The sequence below is a fragment of the Pelodiscus sinensis genome, chromosome 19 (assembly GCF_052426305.1).
Source record: "Pelodiscus sinensis isolate ZL-2025 chromosome 19, ASM5242630v1, whole genome shotgun sequence".
Taxonomy (NCBI): Eukaryota; Metazoa; Chordata; order Testudines; family Trionychidae; genus Pelodiscus; species Pelodiscus sinensis.
Window position 1 is genome coordinate 6,071,391 of NC_143070.1, and position 20,192 is coordinate 6,091,582.

Here is a 20,192-nt window from a genome sequence, read left to right on the forward strand (position 1 = left end):
CTCTACCTCTCTCCCCCCTCCCCAACCATCTCTCTCTCGCTATCTCTCTCTCTCTCACACACACACTCTCTCCCTCCCCCCCGAACCATCTCTCTCTCTCTCTCTCTCCCCCCCTCCCCCCCGAACCATCTCTCTCTCTCTACCTCTCTCCCCCCTCCCCAACCATCTCTCTCTCTACCTCTCTGCCCCGTCCCCAACCATCTCTCTCTCTCTACCTCTCTCCCCCCTCCCCAACCATCTCTCTCTCGCTATCTCTCTCTCTCACACACACACACACACACACACAACTGCAGAAGAAGGAGATGGGACTGTCTTGGGGTGGGGGTGGCGTAGTGGGGGTGCTGTCAGCTCTGAAAGCTGGTTTCCCCCTGCGTTGCGAGGTGAGTGTCCCACTGACTCACCCACATGTTGTGATGTAGTGTCAGCACCTTGCTGGTTGCTGTGCTCGGGTTGTGGGCTGTGGATGAACCCTACTGGCCTGTGAGCACTGCTCAGCAGGTGAGCTGCCTAAGTCACCTAGACAAAGACCCAACCGGTCAGAGGAGTTGGGGCAGCGAGGGAACTGGGGAAGTGAGTGTTCGGGGGAAGGGGCAGTCTTGGGCTGGAATCATGAAGGAACCAGTCTAAGGAGAGGGTTGGAATCTAGGGGCCCAGGGACCCCATCTCACGGGGTCTGAGACATCCTGGCCCAAACTCCTGTAGACACATCACGTCTCTGCTGTGCTGGATCCTGGAGAAGCAATAAACCCTCTCTATTCTACTGGCTGGCGGAGTCTGTTCTTGCTGCTATGGGTGGGGGGGGGGAGGCAGTGTTGGGGGAACCCCAACACGTCATCACAGGGGGACACAGGCAGCTGGTCACTTCTGGCAGCGCTGTGCCCAGGGAGCCTCATCCCCACAACAGGTCTTTAACCAGCACTGCGGTGCGAAGGGAAATTGCCGCAAAGCAGCTGAGCTCCACCAGCCGCCCGCCACACGGCCCTAGTCCCCTGTCAATGCCCAGCACCAGCGACTGCTTCCCTCCCAGGTGCAAGGAAGGTCAGTGCGGTCGAGGAGGTGGGAGGAAGAACAATTCTTTGTATGCGCCACGTCAGCCTGTACCCTCAAGTGAACCCCAGAAGAGCCATATTCAGATCTCTCACTCGCAAGCCATAATGGGCTGTCTGAATTGTAATAAGCTCCCTTCCCATAACCGAGCCCTTCATGGCGCTCCTCTTCCTTGGGGTTTGTCTGCTGGGCTGTGGGATGTTTGTGTCCTTCCCCACATTTAAGACATTCGTCCATTTGCTCACTTGGGTGGTTTTCCAGCAGCATCTCCGGCCTGGGCCAGTTTCCCCAGGCTTCTCCCTGTCCCAAGCACTGGGACACATTCCCTTCAGCTCTTCCCACAAAGGTCGCCTGCGGTTCCATTTCCCCAGGATCTTCCTCATATTGAGTCTCTTCCTCCTCCTTTATATACACAATCTCAACACCTGCAGGGAAAGAGAGACAATTCAGGCTGGAGTCATTGAGCTGGGGAGAAAGAGGAACAGCACCCAAAGGTGAACCCAACACACTGAAGTTGCACAGACCAAATATCTGGATTGTTCCTCCGTTTCCCACACAAACACTCTTGGGGAAGGAAACATGGGACGGGAACTACTGCAGGTAACAGGCCTGGCGGGAAACTGTGAGCACTGTCTGCTGACCACACCCAGCCCTGCGAGAGAACAGGAAGGACTGAGGGCAATTACTAACACCTCCTTTTTGAGGTTCTCAAATTTTTCTTTCATTCATCTGATGATTTGTGCGTCAGTCCTCACCTGTGCAAGTGCCTGTTGGGATCTGTCTTTCCTCCCTGGCCTGGAGGTCGGGCACCCAGGGCTCTTCCCCTCGTTCCAGCCGGGCGATCAGCTCAGGTTTGGGAACGGGAAACCCTGCAGAGGATGAAATCAGAGCAGGTCAGGGTGCAGGGAGAGTGGGGAAAGCGTCTGTCCCAAGGGATATTCCGTGAGTGGAACCTGTCCCCGGGCTCTGCTGGGGAATGTGCAACCCAAGAGGACGGGAACATGGTCACTGAGCCCCTGGGGAGAGGCAGGTGTGCGGGGAGGTGAGAGGAATTGAGACGCCCTCCCTAGGAGTTCCCAGGATCTGGGCAGTCTGGGGCCCTTGCTGACACTTACAGCTCTGCAGTTACACCCCTGCCTGTTTCTAAACCTGCAGAGCCCGGAGCCCTCCCCATGGCTGGAGCTTGGCCCAAGGAGGGAGGGGAACAGGGATTCTGGGTGGGAGTGAGAAACAACACAGACAGGAGGATACTTGGCCCCTCTGCCTTGAAATCTAGAGGGGCCGGGTGGGGATGATTTAGCACGTCCATCAGGGTTTGACACCCTGGTCTCACTGCACAGGGTGCGGAGATGCAAGTCGCTCTCCCCCGGCAGCTGTGCCCGTGGAACCCATTCCTGTCCAGGCCACCTGAGCAGGGAAGATCCTGACCCGTGTCGGACACGCAGACCCCACGGCTCCTAATCCCCAAGGGGTCGGGACGCCCTTACCCAGCGAGGTCACCGCCTCATAGTTCTCCCACATGACGTCCTTGTAGAGAGGGGGCGGGGGTTCAGGGCAAAGGGCTGGCGTGCTGGAGGTGCAGTTGCACAAATGTAGGTACTTGAGAACTTTATCTGCCAAAGTTTGGACTCGGGGCACCTCCAAGGTTAGACGGGAAAGGAACTGGGATTTTGAATCTATGTAGCACCTGAGCTTTCTTCAGATTTTGAGGTTGCCTTGAACATTTTGCCCACAGAGAGTTTATTAGGTGTGGACGAGTTGTTTTCTGATCATGTCCTTGACAGTGGACTCGTAATAGACTTGCAAGATATTTTTACTCAAGACAGGCCCTTACATGGGAATTCCGGGTTTTCTTTGCGGGCTGCAATTTTCTTAAATATGAAGAAGTTCAAAACATGCAATGAGTGTGGATATGAGAGATTAAGGCAAAATTTGAGTGGAAACAGTGATTGGTAAAATGATTTTGTTATTCACACATATACACACACAACAGGGTGATCTCTCTCTCTCTCTCTCTCTCTCTCTCTCTCTTCCTCCCCCCCCCTCTCCCTCCCCCCCCCTCTCCTCCCTCCCCCTCTCCCTCTCCAGGCCAGGATGGTCTCTGTCTCTCTCACACACACGACTGCTGACACACCACTGGTGGGGGAGGAGATTCTATATAGAGTCAGAGAACGCTAGAACTGGAAGGAACCTCGAGAGGTCATCGAGTCTAGCCCCCTGCCCGCACGGCAGGACCAAGCACTGTCTAGATCATCCCTGAGAGATGTCTGTCTAACCTGCTCTTAAATATCTCCAGGGATGGAGATTCCACAACCTCCCTAGGCAATTTATTCCAGTGTTTAACCACCCTGACAGGTAGGAAGCTTTCCCTCACGTCCATGTTAACCGTCTCTTGCTGCAGTTTACGCCCATTTATACCCTATGCGTCCTGAGCCAGCTATACCCTTCTATACCAACACTCGAATTGTGCATGATCTGAGCACTTATGGGGTCTCTTTCCTGTGTGGATTTCAGATGTACAACAAGGGGCGACCACCACATGAAACTTTCATCACAATCTAAACACGGATAGGGTTTCTCTCCTGTGTGCATGGCCTGGTGTTTAACCGGGGCTGACATCTCTCTGAAAGTTTCACCACAGTCTAAGCACTTATGAGGTCTCTCTCTGTGACATGTCTCATGCACAATGAGGACTGACTTCCAAGTCAAACAGTTCCCGCCCTCAAGGCATTGACAGCCCCTCTCTTCCGTGAGTATTAACATCGGAGCTGTTATTGATGCTTTCCCCACAGTCCAAGCGTTGACGGGGTTACTCACCGGTATCCACTGTCTGCATTGTAATAAGCTCTGGGCTCACAAAAAATCCCTTCCCATAACCGAGCCATTCCTGGTGTTTCTCTTCCTTGAGGTTTGTCTGCTGGGCTGTGGGATCCTTGTGTCCTTCTCCGCATTTAACAGATTCATCCATTTGCTCAGTTGAGTAATGTCCCAGAAGCCTCTCCGGTCTGGGCCAGTTTCCCCAGGCTTCTCCCTGTTCCAGGCACTGGGAAACATTCCCTTCAGCTCTTCCCACAAAGGTCGCCTGCAGTTCCATCTCTCCTGGATCTTCCTCATCTTGAGACTCTTCCTCCTTTAAATGCACTGTCTGAACACCTGCTGTGAAAGAGAGACAATTCAGGCAGGAGTCATTGAGCTGGGGAGAAAGAGGAACAGCACCAATGGTGAACCCAACACACTGAAGTTGCACAGACCAAATATTTGGATTGTTCCTCCATGTAACACACAAACACTCATGGGGAAGGAAACATGGGAAGGAAACTACTGCAGGTAACAGGCCTGGTGGGAAACTATGAGAAGAGGAAGGAGCAAGGTCAATTACCAACACCTCATTTTTGAGGTTCTCAAATTTTTCCTTCATTCACCCAATATTTTGTGTGTCAGTCCTCACCTCTGTAGGTGCCTCTCAGGATCTCTCTTTCCTCCCCGGCCTGGAGGTCGGGCACCCAGGGCTCTTCCCCTCGTTCCAGCCGGGCGATCAGCTCAGGTTTGGGAACGGGAAACCCTGCACAGGGGGTGAAATCAGAGCAGATCAGGGCGCAGGGAGGGTGGGGAGAGCGTCTGTCCCAAGGGACATTCCGTGAGTGGAACCTGTCCCCGGGCTCTGCTGGGGAATGTGCAACCCAAGAGGACGGGAACATGGTCACTGAGACCCCTGGGGAGAGGCAGACGTGTGGGGACGTGAGAGGAATTGTGACGCCCTCAGGAGTTCCCAGGATCTGGGCAGTCTGGGGCCCTTGCTGACACTCACAGCTCTGCAGTTACACCCCTGCCTGTTTCTAAACCTGCAGAGCCCAGAGCCCTCCCCATGGCTGGAGCTCGTCCCAAGGAGGGAGGGGAACAGGGATTCTGGGTGCGAGTGAGGAACAACCCAGACAGGAGGATACATGGCCCCTCCGCCTTGAAATCTAGAGGGGCCGGGTGGGGATGATTTAGCACGTCCATTAGGGTTTGACACCCTGGTCTCACTGCACAGGGTGCGGAGATGCAAGTTGCTCTCCCCCGGCAGCTGTGCCCATGGAACCCATTCCTGTCCAGGCCACCTGAGCAGGGAAGAACCTGACCCGTGTCAGACACGCAGACCCCACGGCTCCTAATCCCCGAGGGGCCAGGACGCCCTTACCCAGCGAGGTCACCGCCTCGTAGTTCTCCTGCATGACGTCCCTGTAGAGGGCTCTCTGAGCGGGGCCCAGCAGCGCCCCCTGCCCCTGGGTGAAATACACAGCCACCTCCTCGAAGGTCACCCGCATCTGCAACAACAAGAGTCCCTCACCCACTGCCTGCAGCCCCAGCCACCATCCCAGTTGTTATGGGAAAAAACCACTGACGCTCTGGGTGGTTAAAGTAGAATCCCATCCCCAGCCTGTTTAGAGCAGCCACGAGGCTTCAGAGGAAGGGCAGAGAGATCCCCTTTCTCCCCCAGCAGACAGAGGGCAGGGCCTTCTCCCTGGCCACACACCTGCTAGCCAGAGGCTGAGGCGGAAGCCGAGCTCTGAGCCACAGGCAGGGACAGGAATCCCGGCAGCTTCCCTTTGTGTTTCCCAGCAACCTCTGGCTGGGGGCTCAGGTCCCAGCATTGGGAGTCTGGGCCATTTTCACAGCCCTGCCCAGGGTGGTCTGGTTAGAAATGGGGGAGCGGTCGCACCCTGCCCACGGGCCTGCTCAGAAACTCAGCAGCTTTATCCCACCCTGTCTCCTCCCTCCCCCACCCAGCAGCTCCCTGAAATCCCCTACCTGAGCGGGCTCCATCCCGGCCATCGCCCGGCCCCGGCCCCTGGCAGTCGGGTGCTCTGCAGCGAACTCTCGACGTGTCTCCTCGGCTTGTTGGGAGAGAGAGGGGCGATGGGGGAGGTGTCAGAAGGGGCTTAAGTCCCTGTCCCCCCCCCCGAAGGCTCTGCTCCTGCAGACACGCGCTGGGACTCTCTGGCTCTGCCCTGCTAGGAAGGAACCCAGTTAACTACATAAGGGGAGTAGGAAGGGAAGCCAGCAGAGCCAACTCCAGCCTATGCCTCAGCCCCCACACGGGGGATGGGAGCCAGAAAAGCCACCCCAAACTCCACCCCCTGGGCGTGCTGGCAACACGGATCAGAACATTTGCTGAAATCGAGAACATCCTTGAAATGTGTTGCCACAATCAACGGAGGCAAAGAAAAGGCCGTGAATTTAAGATTAGGGAGGTGAATGACTAGTTGCTCCCCCGCTTTGCTGCCTCTATCAGACAGAGGCAGCAAGGCGTGGGGGGAAGCGGTATGGGTGCTTCAAAGCGGCAGTGCCACATGGAGCCTAGGGCCAGACCCCAAGCTCCTTGTGGCACTGCCGCTTTGAAATGCAGCACCCTTTGCTCCCTGCAGCGCTTTTGCCTTAAGTGTAGCAACAACCCCGGGGCTGCTGCTCTTCTTTAAAGGCAGAGGCGTCCTTGTCGACTAATCGAATACCTAACGCAAAGTGCATCGACTATTCGATTAGCCAGTTAATCGAAATTGTACACCCCTACTTAAGATAGGCAATTAGCGGTGTAAAGACTGCGGTAGAAATACCAACAGCAAGGCGTGCCATAATGAAGCCATAGAAAAGCCAAGTGGGCACTTCAGTGCATGCAGAATAGGGATTTACTTACAGAATCAAGATTTTCAAATGAATTTTGAATTGCAAGTGATGGAGGGGGACCACATGTTCTTAGAAGTGCCCAACGGCAGCAAATGTTCCAGGATCGTACAACTATTCTAGATGGATGGCTCCGTCGGGCAGGGTGGCAGTAAAAGCAAGAAGGCTCAGACACAGAAAGGTAATAAAATAAACTAACTGACTTTGTTCCTGCGTACCTACCTATTTGGGGGCACAGCTTCTGGGACTGAAATCCTTGCGGCTGCCAAGGTACCTAGGGGTGGCATATCGCTATTCAATAGAAACAGATCATTGAAACATCCTTTTGAAAATCATGTTATGCCGGACACGACAAGGCATTTAGGGCATAGGGACATACCCAGGTGCTTCCAACCTTGAAACTTCAGGCCATGAGTGAGTATTTGGGAACCAAGTTCTGGGCATAAATGGGCATGAGAAAGAGTACAAGGGTGCCAAATAGAGACACAAAATAACAACACACTAAGGGGGGATGGACAATCATTTCTGATGCGGGAGGCCACTCCAAGGTTTCGGTAAGTGTGGCTCCTACCTGGCCCCAAACTGCTGCAGTGAAAGTGCAATGGAGGAAGTGCCCTCTCCCTAGGGCAGCATGGTACCCCAAAACTCTCATCCCTGAAAGGGTGTCATGGGGGGGGGGAGAATTGTTTTCCTTGGCCTCTGAGGATAGGACAAGAAGCAATGGGCTTAAACAGCAGCAAGGGAGGTTTAGGTTGGACAATCGGAAAAACTTCCTGACTGTTAGGGTGGTCAAACACAGGAATAAATTGCCTAGGGGGGTTGTGGAATCTCCATCCCTGGAGATATTTAAGAGCAGGTTGAACAGACATCTACCAGGAATGGTCTAACTCAGTGTTCCTCAATCTTTTGTTATAAAGTACCCCTTTAAAAAAATTATAAGTACCCCCACTAGCTACAGTTTTCAGACACACAATTTTTTTCTACCATTGCAACACATTCGTTTAAACAGCTTAATCACAGCTGGGCAAGTGATGAAATTTTTGGGTGTAAAAAGTACAAAAATAAGAAAGCGCTGTAAAACTTCAAACAAAAGTTCCGTTTTCTCCAAATTTCAGTTGTGTTGATGCACTCCCCGGACTTCTCTCAAGTACCCCAAAGGGTACTCATACCACTGGTTGAGAAACACTGGTCTAGATAGTGCTTGGTCCTGCCATGAGGGCAGGGGACTGGACTTGATGACCTCTCGAGGTCCCTTCTAGTTCGAGTGTGCTATGATTTCTTTGATCCCCAGCCCCATCCCACAGCCTGCACCCCAAAAACGGAGCACTCACCTCTGTGCAAGCTTTGAGTCCTCTTCCACACCTTGGTCCCATCCCCACCACACACCCTTCGTATGTGGAATGAGTTTCGTCCTTTGCACCAGTATGGATGGGGGGGGGGTCCCTCCTTGCCTGCACCTTGGTGCGCAAAACAAAATTCATTCCCCACATGGGCACAACCAGAGGGAACACTGCAGAGTGGCCCTGTCCAGGCCCCGCGCATTTAAGCACATGGCCCTGGGACATGGGAGCTAGAGCCTGCCACAGGCATGAGAAAAAGCCCCTCTGCCCCCCAGCCCCAGGTGTGGCTCCCTCGCCCCGCCCAGGCTGGAGCCCGGGCCCGGGCGGGGACTCGCAGCCAGCTCCGCCGGGAGCAGCCCGGGGCCAACCCCTCCCCCTGCAGCCCGGGGGCACCGGGGCGCCGCTCCCGGGGGGTCTCTCTTACCTGCCCCCCAAGCGCTGCCCGCCCTGGGGCAGGGGCTGGGCCGGGCCGGGCTGGGGGCGCTGCCCGGGGAGAGGCTCCTGGGGAGGGAGCAGCGGGACTGGCCCGGCCGGAGATTCCCCCTCCCGGCTGCAGCCCGGGCTCCGGGGCCCCGCAGCAGCCCCCGCCGGGGCTCGGGGATCCGGCCCGGAGCCTGGCCCCAGAGTCCCCGCGAGCAGCGGCGGCGAGTCGCTTCCTGCGGCCGGGCCGGAGCCAGCGATCGCTCCCCCCGCGCCTGCTGCTGCTGCTGCTGCTGGGTCCTAGCGAGACACCCGCCATCCGCGCTGCGCTGCGCCCCTGGGCCTGGCTCTGCCCCACTCACAGACGCAGCCAGCCCGGAGCTAGGATGGAAGGGGGGCCGGGAGGTGAAGCCAGTCAATACGCCCAGAGGTGGGTTACAGAAGGATCCGAGTCCTCCCTCCCACTTCCTTCATCCAGAGCCTGCCTCTCCTCCAGGACTTCCCTTCCTGACAAAGTCCTTGTCACGCCAACACGGCTGGGCTCAGGGGTTTTGAGGGGCTGCCCGCATCTCAGAACAGGGGCTAGAGCATCTCCCCTCTGGGGTACTTTCTCCCTGCCCCCACCCCTTCCCATGGTCTTCAGTTCAGAATAAATGCCGTGTATTAAACAGCTTCAGAGGGGTAGCAGAGTTAGTCCAAAACAACAAACAGTAGCCCCTTAACAACTAACAAACCATGTAGATGGTATCATGAGCTTTCGTGGGCAAAACCCACTTCTTCAGATGACTGGAGTATAATGCTTTATTAGACTTTAAGGTACCACTAGACCAGGGCCTCTCAACTTTGGAAGCCCGGGGGGCTACAATGACACTCACAGCACGTCCGGAGGGCCACAACTTAAGTGTGGTTGCATAGACATGCAAATATATATGCAAATAGTTTCTTTCACACTGACGGGCATGAATATAAAGATTAAGGCAAGACTACACCACATGCAGGCCCCATTTAAGTCAGTTCTGCTGCTATTAATAAAATGCAATCGTTACCCCATTTCCACCTCTAGGACAGCACTTTTAATGAGCAATGACAGTCTGGGAATGTACAGTAAAACTCCATTAGTCCGGCATCCAGTGCTCCGGGACTTCTGATGGTCCGGCACCATCAGGAACCCGGAAGTGCTGGGGCAGCTGGACAGGCTTCCCCCATTCAGCTGCTGCTGAAACTGATCAGCAGCTGAATCAGGGAAGCTGGGAGCAGAGCAGCTGGGGTGCTGCCGGGTTGGTCTCGTAGCGCTGCCCCTCGGGGCTGCGGGACCAACCCGGCAGCACCCCAGCTGCTCTTGGGGACGCCTGGGGCAGAGCAGCTGGAGTGCTGCCGGGTTGGTCCCGCAGCGCCAAAGAATGGCGCTGTGGGACCAACCCGGCAGGACCCTACCTGCTCTGCCCCAGGGGTCCCCGATTCAGCCGCTGCTGAAACAGATCAGCGGCTGATTCCAGGAAGCCCCGGGCAGAGCTGCTCTGCCCGGGGCTTCCTGGAATCAGCCGCTGATCTGTTTCAGCAGCGGCTGACTTGGGGACCCCTAGGGCAGAGCAGCTGGGGTGCTGCCGGGTTGGTCCCACAGTGCCGAGTGGCAGCGCTACGGGACCAACCCCGCAGCACCCCAGCTGCTTTGCCCCAGGGGGGGGGATTCAGCCTTTGCTGAAACTGACCAGCAGCGTCAGTTTCACCAGCAGGCTGAATCCGGACGCTTGGGGCAGAGCAGCTGGGGTGCTGCTGGGTTGGTCCCGCAGCCCTGAGGGGCAGCGCTACGGGACCAACCGGGCAGTACCCCAGCTGTTCTGTCCCAGGCGTCCCCAAGAGCAGCTGGAGTGCTGCTGGGTTGGTGCCCTAGCGCCGCCCCTCGGTGCTGCGGGACCAACCCGGCAGCACCCCAGCTGCTCTATTGCAGGCATCCCCGATTCAGCTGCTGCTGAAACTCACCAGCAGCAGCTGAATCAGGGATGCCTGGGGCAGAGCCGGACTATCGTAAGGGGGGGCTATGAGGGGTCTGGGGTGGCATCCCCTCCCACCCCACTCCAGACCCCTCATAGCCCCCCCTTCTGATAGTCCGGCATATCTGATAATCCGGCACCCCCTAGGTCCTAAAGGTGCCGGATTATCGGAAGTTTACTGTAACTACTAAAACACATAGCATCAGAAGATCGTGATATTAACTACTTTTTCGTTTTGGCTCCCACCTGCAGGCTGCATGTTGAGCTCTGCATAAATCTGAACCGCACCGCAGGCTGCAAACAAACAGGCCGCGGGCCGCATACGGCCCATGGGCTGCGTGTTGAGTAGCCCTGTACTAGACTCTTTGTTATTTATCAAAAAGCCACTGCTACAAACATACCAGAAACCAATGGGAAAGGGCAAAGGAAAACCCATCGCCTCACACAAGGGAGGGGGTATCACAGCCGCCTCTAGCATGGAAGGGCAGGTCACCGGCTGTTCCTCCCCTAGTCAGCTGTCTGGGCCAGGCCCTGGCTTGTGTTGCGGGTCAGACACCTGGTCTGGTGGTGGTCACAGTCCCTCAGGCTCCAAGTGACAGGACCTTTCTTCCCAGGGTGTTAGTGGCTCCTGTGTGGTTTATGATCCCCTCCCTCTCCAGCATGCAAGGGCTGTTGGCTGGATGGCTAGAGGTGTCTCCCTACTTTAAGCCCATTGTCCAGAGTCCCCCTGTCCCTCTCAGTTACTCAATGCAACCGGCTCGGGACTGCTCCAGCCCCAGCTCCCTGGGCTGCGCTTCTCTGCTTCTGGCTGGGGCTGCTCTGCTCCCAGCTCTGCCCTGGCCTCAGTGCCTCCTGCCCTATGCCGACCCGGCCCCCTCCAGCTCACACAGAGGACAACAGCACCTTGGCCTCCTGCTTCCCTGATAGGCTCACTGCTCTGTCAATAAGGCACCTTGGAGCACTGTTCCCGCCTCTTTATTAGTCTCAGGCTCTGGGTTTCACACGGGCCCTTTCCCTTTTCTTTTAGTACTGGGAGGGTGCATCTACACAGCAACTTTATTTCAAAATAACTTAGTCTGGGTCAACACAGCAGGCAGTTATTTCGAAATAATGTCAAAAAACTGCCAAGTTGGAGGACTTCTTACTCTGACTCCTGTAACCTTCATTGTACTTGGGAACTGTCAGAACTCAGACCCTCCTGTAGAAATGCCAGAACCCCCCCGTCCCTCCTGCCCGAGTGCTACTGGGACACTTTTCCCTAAAATAATGAAATTCCCCTCTGGAGAAAGCAATACGTATGCACAGAGGTAAGGAGGGGGATGGTGCTCCGCTGTGGGGAACTTTCCCACCCTGTACCCCACTCTGGTGGAAATGGCTCTGGAAAAGATCTGAGTCCTTGCTCCCATCCTCTTTCCCCAGAGATCTGTCTGACCCTGAGGACTGCTCCCGCCTCCTGTGCGGCACAGTCCCCTTAAGTCAGCAAAGCTAGGCCCAGGATTCCTAGGGGACCCGAACCTCACTCTTATTGGGATCCCTTGAGCCCTGGGAAAACCACAAACAGCATCCAGCAGGGCCAGATTCAGACATGCTGAGGCCCTACGCTGTGTCAAGGTGAAGAGGCCCCTTAGAAGTACCCCAAAATGAAACGGAGTCTTTTTTCTTATTGAGCGGCCCCTCATAATCTGAGGCCCTGAGCTGCCATTGACTTGGCTTGTGCATAAATTCAGCACTGGCTTCCGGGCCTGGCGGGGCTGCAAGATCAGACGTGTGCTGGGGTGGGGGCCACACACCCTCAGGCCCTGGGTGGCTGGGCCTTTCTTCCCAGCATGCTCCTCTCCCCCGACGGGGATTAGGTTCCCTGGATCCCAGGCTGGCCTGCAACACCTCTTGGCTGGGGGAGGGGCACGGGGACTGCTTTTGTTGGGCCCTTTTCCCTGAGTCCCTGTTTGCTCTTCCCAGCTGCTCTCTGCACCCAGCCCTGGCTCCCCACTGCTGGGCATGAGGTTGCGTCTACAGTGGGCCGTAACTCAGAATAAGAAACGCAATGCAAGCTACACTAGCTGGCTGCGTCTAGACTGGCAAGTTTTTCCGGAAAATCAGCCACTTTTCCGGAAAAACTTGCCAGCTGTCTACACTGGCCGCTTGAATTTCCGGAAAAGCACTGACGATCTACTGTAAAATCATCAGTGCTTTTCCGGAAATACTATGCTGCTCCCGTTCGGGCAAAAGTCTTTTTCCGAAAGACTTTTGCGCAAAAGGGCCAGAGTAGACAGCACAGGACTGTTTTCCGCAAAAAAGCCCCAATCGCGAAAATGGCGATTGGGGCTTTTTGCGGAAAAGCGCGTCTAGATTGGAAAGTGCTTTTCCGGAAAAGCGTCCTGCCAATCTAGACGCGCTTTTCCTAAAATGCTATTCACGGAAAACTTTTCCATTAAAAGCATTTCCGGAAAATCATGCCCGTGTAGACTTAGCCGTTGTGTATCTTCTTTCAAAGCTATTTCAAAATAGCTTATTTTTGAAATTTGAGGCAGTCTACACCGCATCAGATTTTGCAATAATGAGCTATTCCACACGTCCCCCACTCCTCCTGGAATGAGATGTACAGGGATGTCGGAATAGCAAGCCCGAAATAATGGGCTTGCTGGAAAAAGGCAGGATAGCTAGTTCATCGTACTCCTAAGAGCGTTGCAGGGTTGATGTTCCCTGACAGAATCTCAGGGAGGTGGGTTTCCCGCTAGGACCCAGCAGCAGCAGCAGCAGGCGCGGGGGGAGCGATCGCTGGCTCCGGCCCGGCCGCAGGAAGCGACTCGCCGCCGCTGCTCGCGGGGACTCTGGGGCCAGGCTCCGGGCCGGATCCCCGAGCCCCGGCGGGGGCTGCTGCGGGGCCCCGGAGCCCGGGCTGCAGCCGGGAGGGGGAATCTCCGGCCGGGCCAGTCCCGCTGCTCCCTCCCCAGGAGCCTCTCCCCGGGCAGCGCCCCCAGCCCGGCCAGGCCCTGCCCCTGCCCCAGGGCGGGCAGCGCTTGGGGGGCAGGTAAGAGAGACCCCCCGGGAGCGGCGCCCCGGTGCCCCCGGGCTGCAGGGGGAGGGGTTGGCCCCGGGCTGCTCCCGGCCCGGATCCAGGGCAGCTGCCGCCCGCCTGGGCGGGGTGGAGGACCCACACCTGGGGGGGGGGGGGGAGCCAGGGTCACGTTACCACGCGCTGCCCGCCCCCCGCTTTGTCCTCCCGGGCCGCGCGGGGGGCGGAGGCTGCTGCTCAGCGCGATCTGCTGCCCCGCCCCCCCGCTTCCCCGTGGGCCTGGGGGCGGGAGCAGGAGCCAAACTGGCCGGCCCAGCGGGGGCATCCCTGAGACACAATCAGGCGGGGAAGGGGGCCTGGGAGAGGGGGGGTCTCTAGGGCCCAATCAGGCGGGGGAGCAGCAGAGGCGCTGGCAGGACAGTGCGACCCACAAAGGCCGCAGGGGCTGTCGCGGCTGCCCCACGAGCCGACGGGCAGGGCAGCGAGTCTGTGCCTGGGATGCTCACAAAGGTGCCAGGCCCGGTCTGTGCAACACACACGTGTGCCCGGGGCTTGGCACACACTGGCCTGTGGTGTCTCCAGCTTGTTCCAAAGCATCCAGAAAGGTGGGGAAGCAGCTACGGGATAGTCTCTGTGTTTGTATCCAAAGCTGACAGGGATGTTTTCATGAGACGCAAATCACCTGGCTCCTCCTCCCCACCTCTTCACTCACCTGCTAGGGGAAGCAACCGGCGCTTGGCCAGGGCACGGGGGTGTCCTACAGCCCTGGGTCACAGAGTCCCAGTTGCGGTGCCCTGGAGCCAGGCAAAACTTGGGTGTAGGGCGTGTCTCCCGTTGGGGCTCCCTCTCCCCACGGCAGGGAGTCTACATGGTCAAGACTCTTGGGGAAGCCTCACACGCTCCTCCCAGGGGCCATGTTCCCACCTCGGCACCAGTGGAGACTCTGGGCTGGCTGGGAAAACACCCCCTGCTTGGGTGGGGAAGGGGTTAGGCTAGCGGGGGGGTGACAGGACACTGGGGACCACAGCCCAAATAGGCTTCAATTCTGCTCTTTTCCCAGCACGGGGCTCAAAGGGGCTCGGTGGGTTTTGTTCTAGCGGGAGGGGCCGGGCCGGGCCGGGGGGTAACAAACTCACTGGGTTTCTTCCCACAGGGCAGAGCCAGAGAGTCCCAGCGCGTGTCTGCAGGGGCAGAGTCTGAGGGGAATTGAGGGGGGTCACAGAGACTTCTGACACCTCCCCCCTCACCCCACAAATTGAGGAGACACGTCGAGAGTTTGCTCCAGAGCGTCCATCTGCCAGGGGCCGGGCAATGGCCGGGATGGAGCCCGCTCAGGTAGGGGGCTCAGGGAGCTCCTGGGCAGGGGGAGGAAGGGGCAAGGAGGAGACAGGGAGGGCAATAGACGGGGGGGGGGGTGACCGTGCCCCCATTTCTAACCCAGACCCCCTGGGTGGGGCTGGAAAAATATCCCAGTCTCCCAATGCTGTGACCTGAGCCCCCAGCCAGAGGTTGCTGGGAAACACAAAGGGAAGCTGCCGGGATTCCTGTCCCTGCCTGTGGCTCAGAGCTCGGCTTCCGCCTCAGCCTCTGGCTAGCAGGTGTGTGGCCAGGGAGAAGGCCCTGCCCTCTGTCTGCTGGGGGGGAGGGGGAGGAGGATCTCTCTGCCCATCCCCTGAAGCCTCCTGGCTGCTCTAAACAGTCTGGGGATGGGATTTTACAGGGATTATGGCTGGTCAGTGAGGGACTCTTGTTGTTGCAGATGCGGGTGACCTTCGAGGAGGTGGCTGTGTATTTCACCCAGGGGCAGGGGGCGCTGCTGGGCCCCGCTCAGAGAGCCCTCTACAGGGACGTCATGCAGGAGAACTACGAGGCGGTGACCTCGCTGGGTAAGGGCGTCCTGGCCCCTCGGGGATTAGGAGCCGTGGGGTCTGCGTGTCCGACACGGGTCAGGTTCTTCCCTGCTCAGGTGGCCTGGACAGGAATGGGTTCCATGGGCACAGCTGCCGGGGGAGAGCGACTTGCATCTCCCCATCCTGTGCAGTGAGACCAGGGTGTCAAACCCTAATGGACGTGCTAAATCATCCCCACCCGGCCCCTCTAGATTTCAAGGCGGAGGGGCCATGTATCCTCCTGTCTGTGTTGTTTCTCACTCCCACCCAGAATCTCTGTTTCCCTCCCTCCTAGGGACGAGCTCCAGCCGTGGGGAAGGATTTTGGTGCCACAGGCTTAGAAATAGGCAGGGGTTTCATTGCGGAGCTGTGAATGTCAGCAAGGGCCTCAGAGTCTGCCTCTCCCCAGGAGGCTCAGTGACCATGTTCCCGTCCTCTTGGATTGCACATTCCCCAGCAGAGCCCGGGGACAGGTTCCACTCACGGAATGTCCCTTGAGACAGACGATCTCCCTAACATCCATGCGTCCTGATCTGCTTTGATTTCACCCCCTGCGCAGGGTTTTCCGTTCCCAAACCTGAGCTGATCGCGCAGTTGGAACGAGGGGAAGAGCCCTGGGTGCCCGACGTCCAGGCCAGGGCGGAGAGCGAGATAACAAGAGGCACCTGCACCGGTTAGTAACACAGAAGGAAGCTGGCGAATGAAAGAAAACGTTGAGGACACTAAAAATGTGGTATCAGTAATTTCCCTGAATTTTGCCTCCTCTGACGCAGGGCAGGGTGTGGTCAGCTGATATTGCTCACAGTTTTCCACCAGGCCTCTTAGCTGCAGGAGTTTCCTTCCCATTTTTCCTCCCCTAGGAGTGTTTTTGTGGGATGAGGAAAGACAATCCAAATGCTGGGTCTGAGCAACTTCAGTTTGTTGGGTTTTCCCTTGGTGCTGTTCCTCTTTCTCCCCAGGTCAGTGACTCCTGCCTGGATTGTCTCTCTCCCAGCAGGTGATGAGACCACGAGTGAGACTGAAGAGGTGAATCAACAGCAGGAAGTTCCTGGGGAAATGGAACCGCAGGCAACCTTTGTGGGAAGAGCTGAAGGGAATGTTTCCCAGTGCTTGGAACAGGGAGAAGCCTGGGGAAATTGGCCCAGGCCGGAGAGGCTGCTGAGAAACCACCCAAGTGAGCAAACGAATGAATCTATTAGATGTGGGGAAGAGCACAGAGATGTCACAGCCCAGCAGACAAATCCCAAAGAAATGCAACACCATGAATGGCTTGGTTATATGAAGGGATTTATTCTGAGCCCAGAGCTAATTACAATTGAGACAGTAGATACCGGAGAAAAACCACTTCAATATTTGGACCATGAGGAAAGAGTCAATAACAGCTCAGATCTTCATGCTCATGGGAGAAGCCAAATAGGAGAGAGAGGCTCTCAAAACCTTGAGGGAGGGAACCATTTGAATTGGAAATCAGCCCTGAATGTGCATGAGACAAGCCACGCAGGAAAGAGACCCCATAAATGCTTAGCCTGTGGGAAAAGTTTCATGCAGAGGTCAGCCCTAGTTTCACATCAGAAAATCCACACAGGAGAGAGAACCCATATGTGCTTAGACTGTGGGAAAGGTTTCAAATGGAAGTCAGGCCTTGTTTCCCATCAGAAAATCCACACTGGAGAGAGACCCCATAAGTGCTTAGATTGTGGAAAAAGTTTCAAACGAAGATCCACCCTTGTGTTTCATCAGGCAGTACACACAGGAGAGACAGACCATAAGTGTTTAGACTGTGGGAAAAGTTTTATATGGCGGTCCGACCTTGTTAGACATCAGGCAATACACACAGGAGATAGGCCCCATAAGTGTTTAGACTGTGGGAAAACTTTCAAATGGAAGTCAGCTCTTGTTTCACATCAGAGAATCTATACGGGAGACAGACCCCATAAATGTTTAGAATGTGGGAAAAGTTTCATATGGAAGTCAGCCCTTGTTTTACATCAGGCAATACACACTGGAGAGAGGCCCCATAAGTGTTTAGACTGTGGAAAAAGTTTCATATGGAGGTCAGACCTTGTTTTACATCAGGCAGTGCACACAGGAGACAGACCATATAAGTGCTCAATCTGTTCAAAAAGTTTCATAAAGCGGTCAGCCCTTGTTTTACATGAGGCTGTACACACTGGGGAGAGACCCCATAAGTGCTTAGACTGTGGAAGGAGTTTCATACGGAAGTCTGACCTTGTTAGCCATCAGGCTGTCCAAACAGGAGAGAGACCTCATAAGTGTTCATACTGCGGGAAAACTTTCAAATGGAGATCAACTCTTGCTTCGCATCAGGCACTTCACACAGGAGGTAGACCCCATAAGTGTTTAGACTGTGGGAAAAGTTTTATATGGAGGTCAGCCCTTGTTTCACACCAGAAAATCCACACTGTAGAGAGGCCCCATCAGTGCTTAGACTGTGATAAAAGTTTCAAATGGAAGTCAGCCCTCGTTTCCCATCAGAGAATCCACACAGGAGAGAGACCCCATAAGTGCTTAGACTGTGGGAAAAGTTTTATACGGAGGCCTGACCTTGTTAGCCATCAGGGAGTGCACACCGGAGAGAGACCCCATAAGTGTTTAGATTGTGGGAAAAGTTTTAAATGGAGGTCCGGGCTTGTTTCACATCAGAAAATCCACACAGGAGAGAGACCCCATCAGTGTTTGGACTGTGGGAAATGTTTTATACGGAGGCCCGATCTTGTTAACCATCAGGCAGTTCACACCGGAGAGAGACCCCATAAGTGTTCAGACTGTGGGAAATGTTTCAAATGGAAGTCAGGCCTTTTTAAACATAAGGCAGTCCACACAGGAGACAGGCCCCGTCAATGCTTAGACGGTGGAAATGTTTTTTTATGGAGCTCAGAGTTTCTGAAACATGAAGCCGTCCACACAGGGGAGTTACCCCACATGTGATTGGACTGTGAGAAAACGTTCATAAATCTTCAGCATCAGACAGCCCAGGTAGGAAGGGGAGCTTGTGAGTGCCTGCACTAAGGCTAAATGCGATTGCTTACAGAGATCACACGGCACTAAACATAGGGAAATTCTCACAGGACCTAAAATTTTGTGACACACGGTCAAAATGGTTAAGAACCTTGTAGATGATTCAGCATTTAAAGACATGTTAGAAAAGTGTGTAAATGGTATTTCAACCCATTCCATTCCATGATCAATAGACTAGAAGTTTGACATGTAAGTCTTACTGTTACAAAAATTGGAAGAAGATTGCGCTATTGATTACTCACAGTTAATTCGCGCAAAGGAACTCTGAAAAATGTATTATTATATAAACAAAAATTGAACTCAATGAATCACACTGTTAAACAGTCGAATACCAATGAGATGTTTTTCCGTGTTTTCAAATATATTCATTTCTATAGCGGCAAAGAACAAACTAAGGAGTGCTCATTTTATGTTACTTTTATTGCAAATATTTGCACTGGAAACGTGATAAAAATGGTATTCTTCAATTCAGCTCATAGAAATACTGTAGTGTAATTGCTTTATCACGGAAGTCGACCTTAAAAACTGACATTATTTTTGCTACACACGCTCCGTCTGCTCTTCAACCATTTGCCTAGCTGAGTATTGGTTACTTTGACTGTTGAGGGATGTCTCACAGCTCCTCATGAAGACTGAGGACTTGGGGATATTTCTTCTCAACTAGTAGCGGGTTTAGCACCAAAGAGAGATGTTCTGCTCAGTGTTGGCCTTTGTGTTTCCAACTTTGTGTAGGATGGGGATTTTAAAACAAAAGGTGCTGCCTCTCTGGCCTTAGTTCCTGTGCTTTCCAAAGGCCACAGCCACCTCCAACAACTTCTTCAGGCAGTTAGTCTGCAATGCCTCTTTTAAGCCGGCTCCGATTGATTCAGTCTTGGGTTTAATGTCTGTGACTCGCTCCACAAACTTGTTTTTGAAGATAAACTTACAAAACAAAAACTGATCTGGTAGCACTTTATAGGACTAACAAAACATGTATCGTGAGCTTTCTTCTTCAGATCACCGGAGTTTTTTTGACGGAAGGGGGTTGCAGCCTTTGCTGCCAGCGATTTCTCCTGCTCATTTCAAAGAGGGACCTGCCAGTCACACTCATGCAATCTCATTCGTGTTTATTCTCCTCCCAGAGGCCTGTATCACTTTTCTCCTGAACACATTTCGGGAGCTGGTGTACCACATCTTACTCCTTCCCATAACACAAAAATTAGGGCTTAGCCAATTAAATGAATAGGTAGGAGGTTAAAACAAAAAGGAAAAGCTTGCTTGACCATCTATTCCATTTTTAACAGGATAGTCCCTTATTTAAACTTTTTTCCAGGTGTCCCATTTTCAAAAAAAAGGGGGGGGGAGGGAATTGTCCTGTATTTTCCCTTCCTCTGTTGGTGCAGCTGCAGCCACCGCCTGTGGCTGGCTGGTGAATGTGGCTGACGGTGTCCAGCAGGTGGTGCTCTTAGGCAAGGTGCAGAAGTGGAAAGGCCAGATGCCTGGAGGTCAGTCTGGCTCTGTGAGGGCAGCCCTGCTCCCAGCTTGGATCTGCTCTCTGGGTCTCCAAGGCTGGACTGGCTTTGCTGCCCAGCGCAGCTTGGACCCCTAATTTCTCCTTAACTCTGCCCCACTCTATCTGAGCCAGACAAATCCAGCTCACATGGAGGATGGGACCTCTGACCTCGGAATCCCCTCATTAGCCTGCCCTCCCTGTCTAGCTGGCTGACCTACAGCCCTGCCCTGTGCCTATTACCCCCTGGACACTGAGTCTCAGGGTCTGGTTTCTCACTGACCTTTCTCTTTAGTGTGG

At 54.9% G+C, this 20,192-nt stretch overlaps 2 protein-coding genes and 1 long non-coding RNA gene across 3 annotated transcripts in view; 1 reads left to right on the forward strand and 2 right to left on the reverse strand.

Moving 5' to 3' along the window:
• LOC102456871 (uncharacterized) overlaps positions 1–6,916 on the reverse strand; it is a 90,431-nt gene extending 83,515 nt beyond the window's left edge. Inside the window, 4 exon segments of the mRNA XM_089770756.1 lie at positions 3,865–4,203; positions 4,496–4,609; positions 5,228–5,354; positions 5,839–6,916. Of these exon segments, the coding sequence (XP_089626882.1) occupies positions 3,865–4,203; positions 4,496–4,609; positions 5,228–5,354; positions 5,839–5,862 (604 nt within the window). The 5' untranslated portion in view covers positions 5,863–6,916.
• A 13-nt stretch (positions 6,917–6,929) lies between these two features.
• LOC149522078 (uncharacterized) lies at positions 6,930–8,816 on the reverse strand. The gene is made up of 3 exons (XR_016347320.1): positions 8,473–8,816; positions 8,040–8,165; positions 6,930–6,999 (listed from the first exon to the last, which is right to left on the reverse strand). It is a non-coding gene; the product is annotated as an uncharacterized LOC149522078 (long non-coding RNA).
• Positions 8,817–13,206: 4,390 nt separating this feature from the next.
• LOC106731862 (uncharacterized) lies at positions 13,207–18,874 on the forward strand. Its single transcript, XM_075913903.2, has 5 exons — positions 13,207–13,490; positions 14,629–14,810; positions 15,235–15,361; positions 15,924–16,037; positions 16,359–18,874. The coding sequence occupies exons 2-5, from the start codon at positions 14,787–14,789 to the stop codon at positions 18,311–18,313; spliced, it is 2,220 nt and encodes a 739-aa protein (XP_075770018.2). The 5' UTR covers positions 13,207–13,490; positions 14,629–14,786; the 3' UTR covers positions 18,314–18,874.
• The last annotated feature ends 1,318 nt before the right edge of the window (positions 18,875–20,192 follow it).

Bases quoted from the DNA above. Each gene is read 5' to 3' on its own strand.
- LOC106731862 (XM_075913903.2), top strand. From the start codon at position 14,787: ATGGCCGGGATGGAGCCCGCTCAG. The intron at 15,362-15,923 runs GTAAGGGCGTCC...CCCCCTGCGCAG, and splicing joins CGAGGCGGTGACCTCGCTGG to GGTTTTCCGTTCCCAAACCT. The intron at 16,038-16,358 runs GTTAGTAACACA...TCTCTCTCCCAG, and splicing joins AACAAGAGGCACCTGCACCG to CAGGTGATGAGACCACGAGT.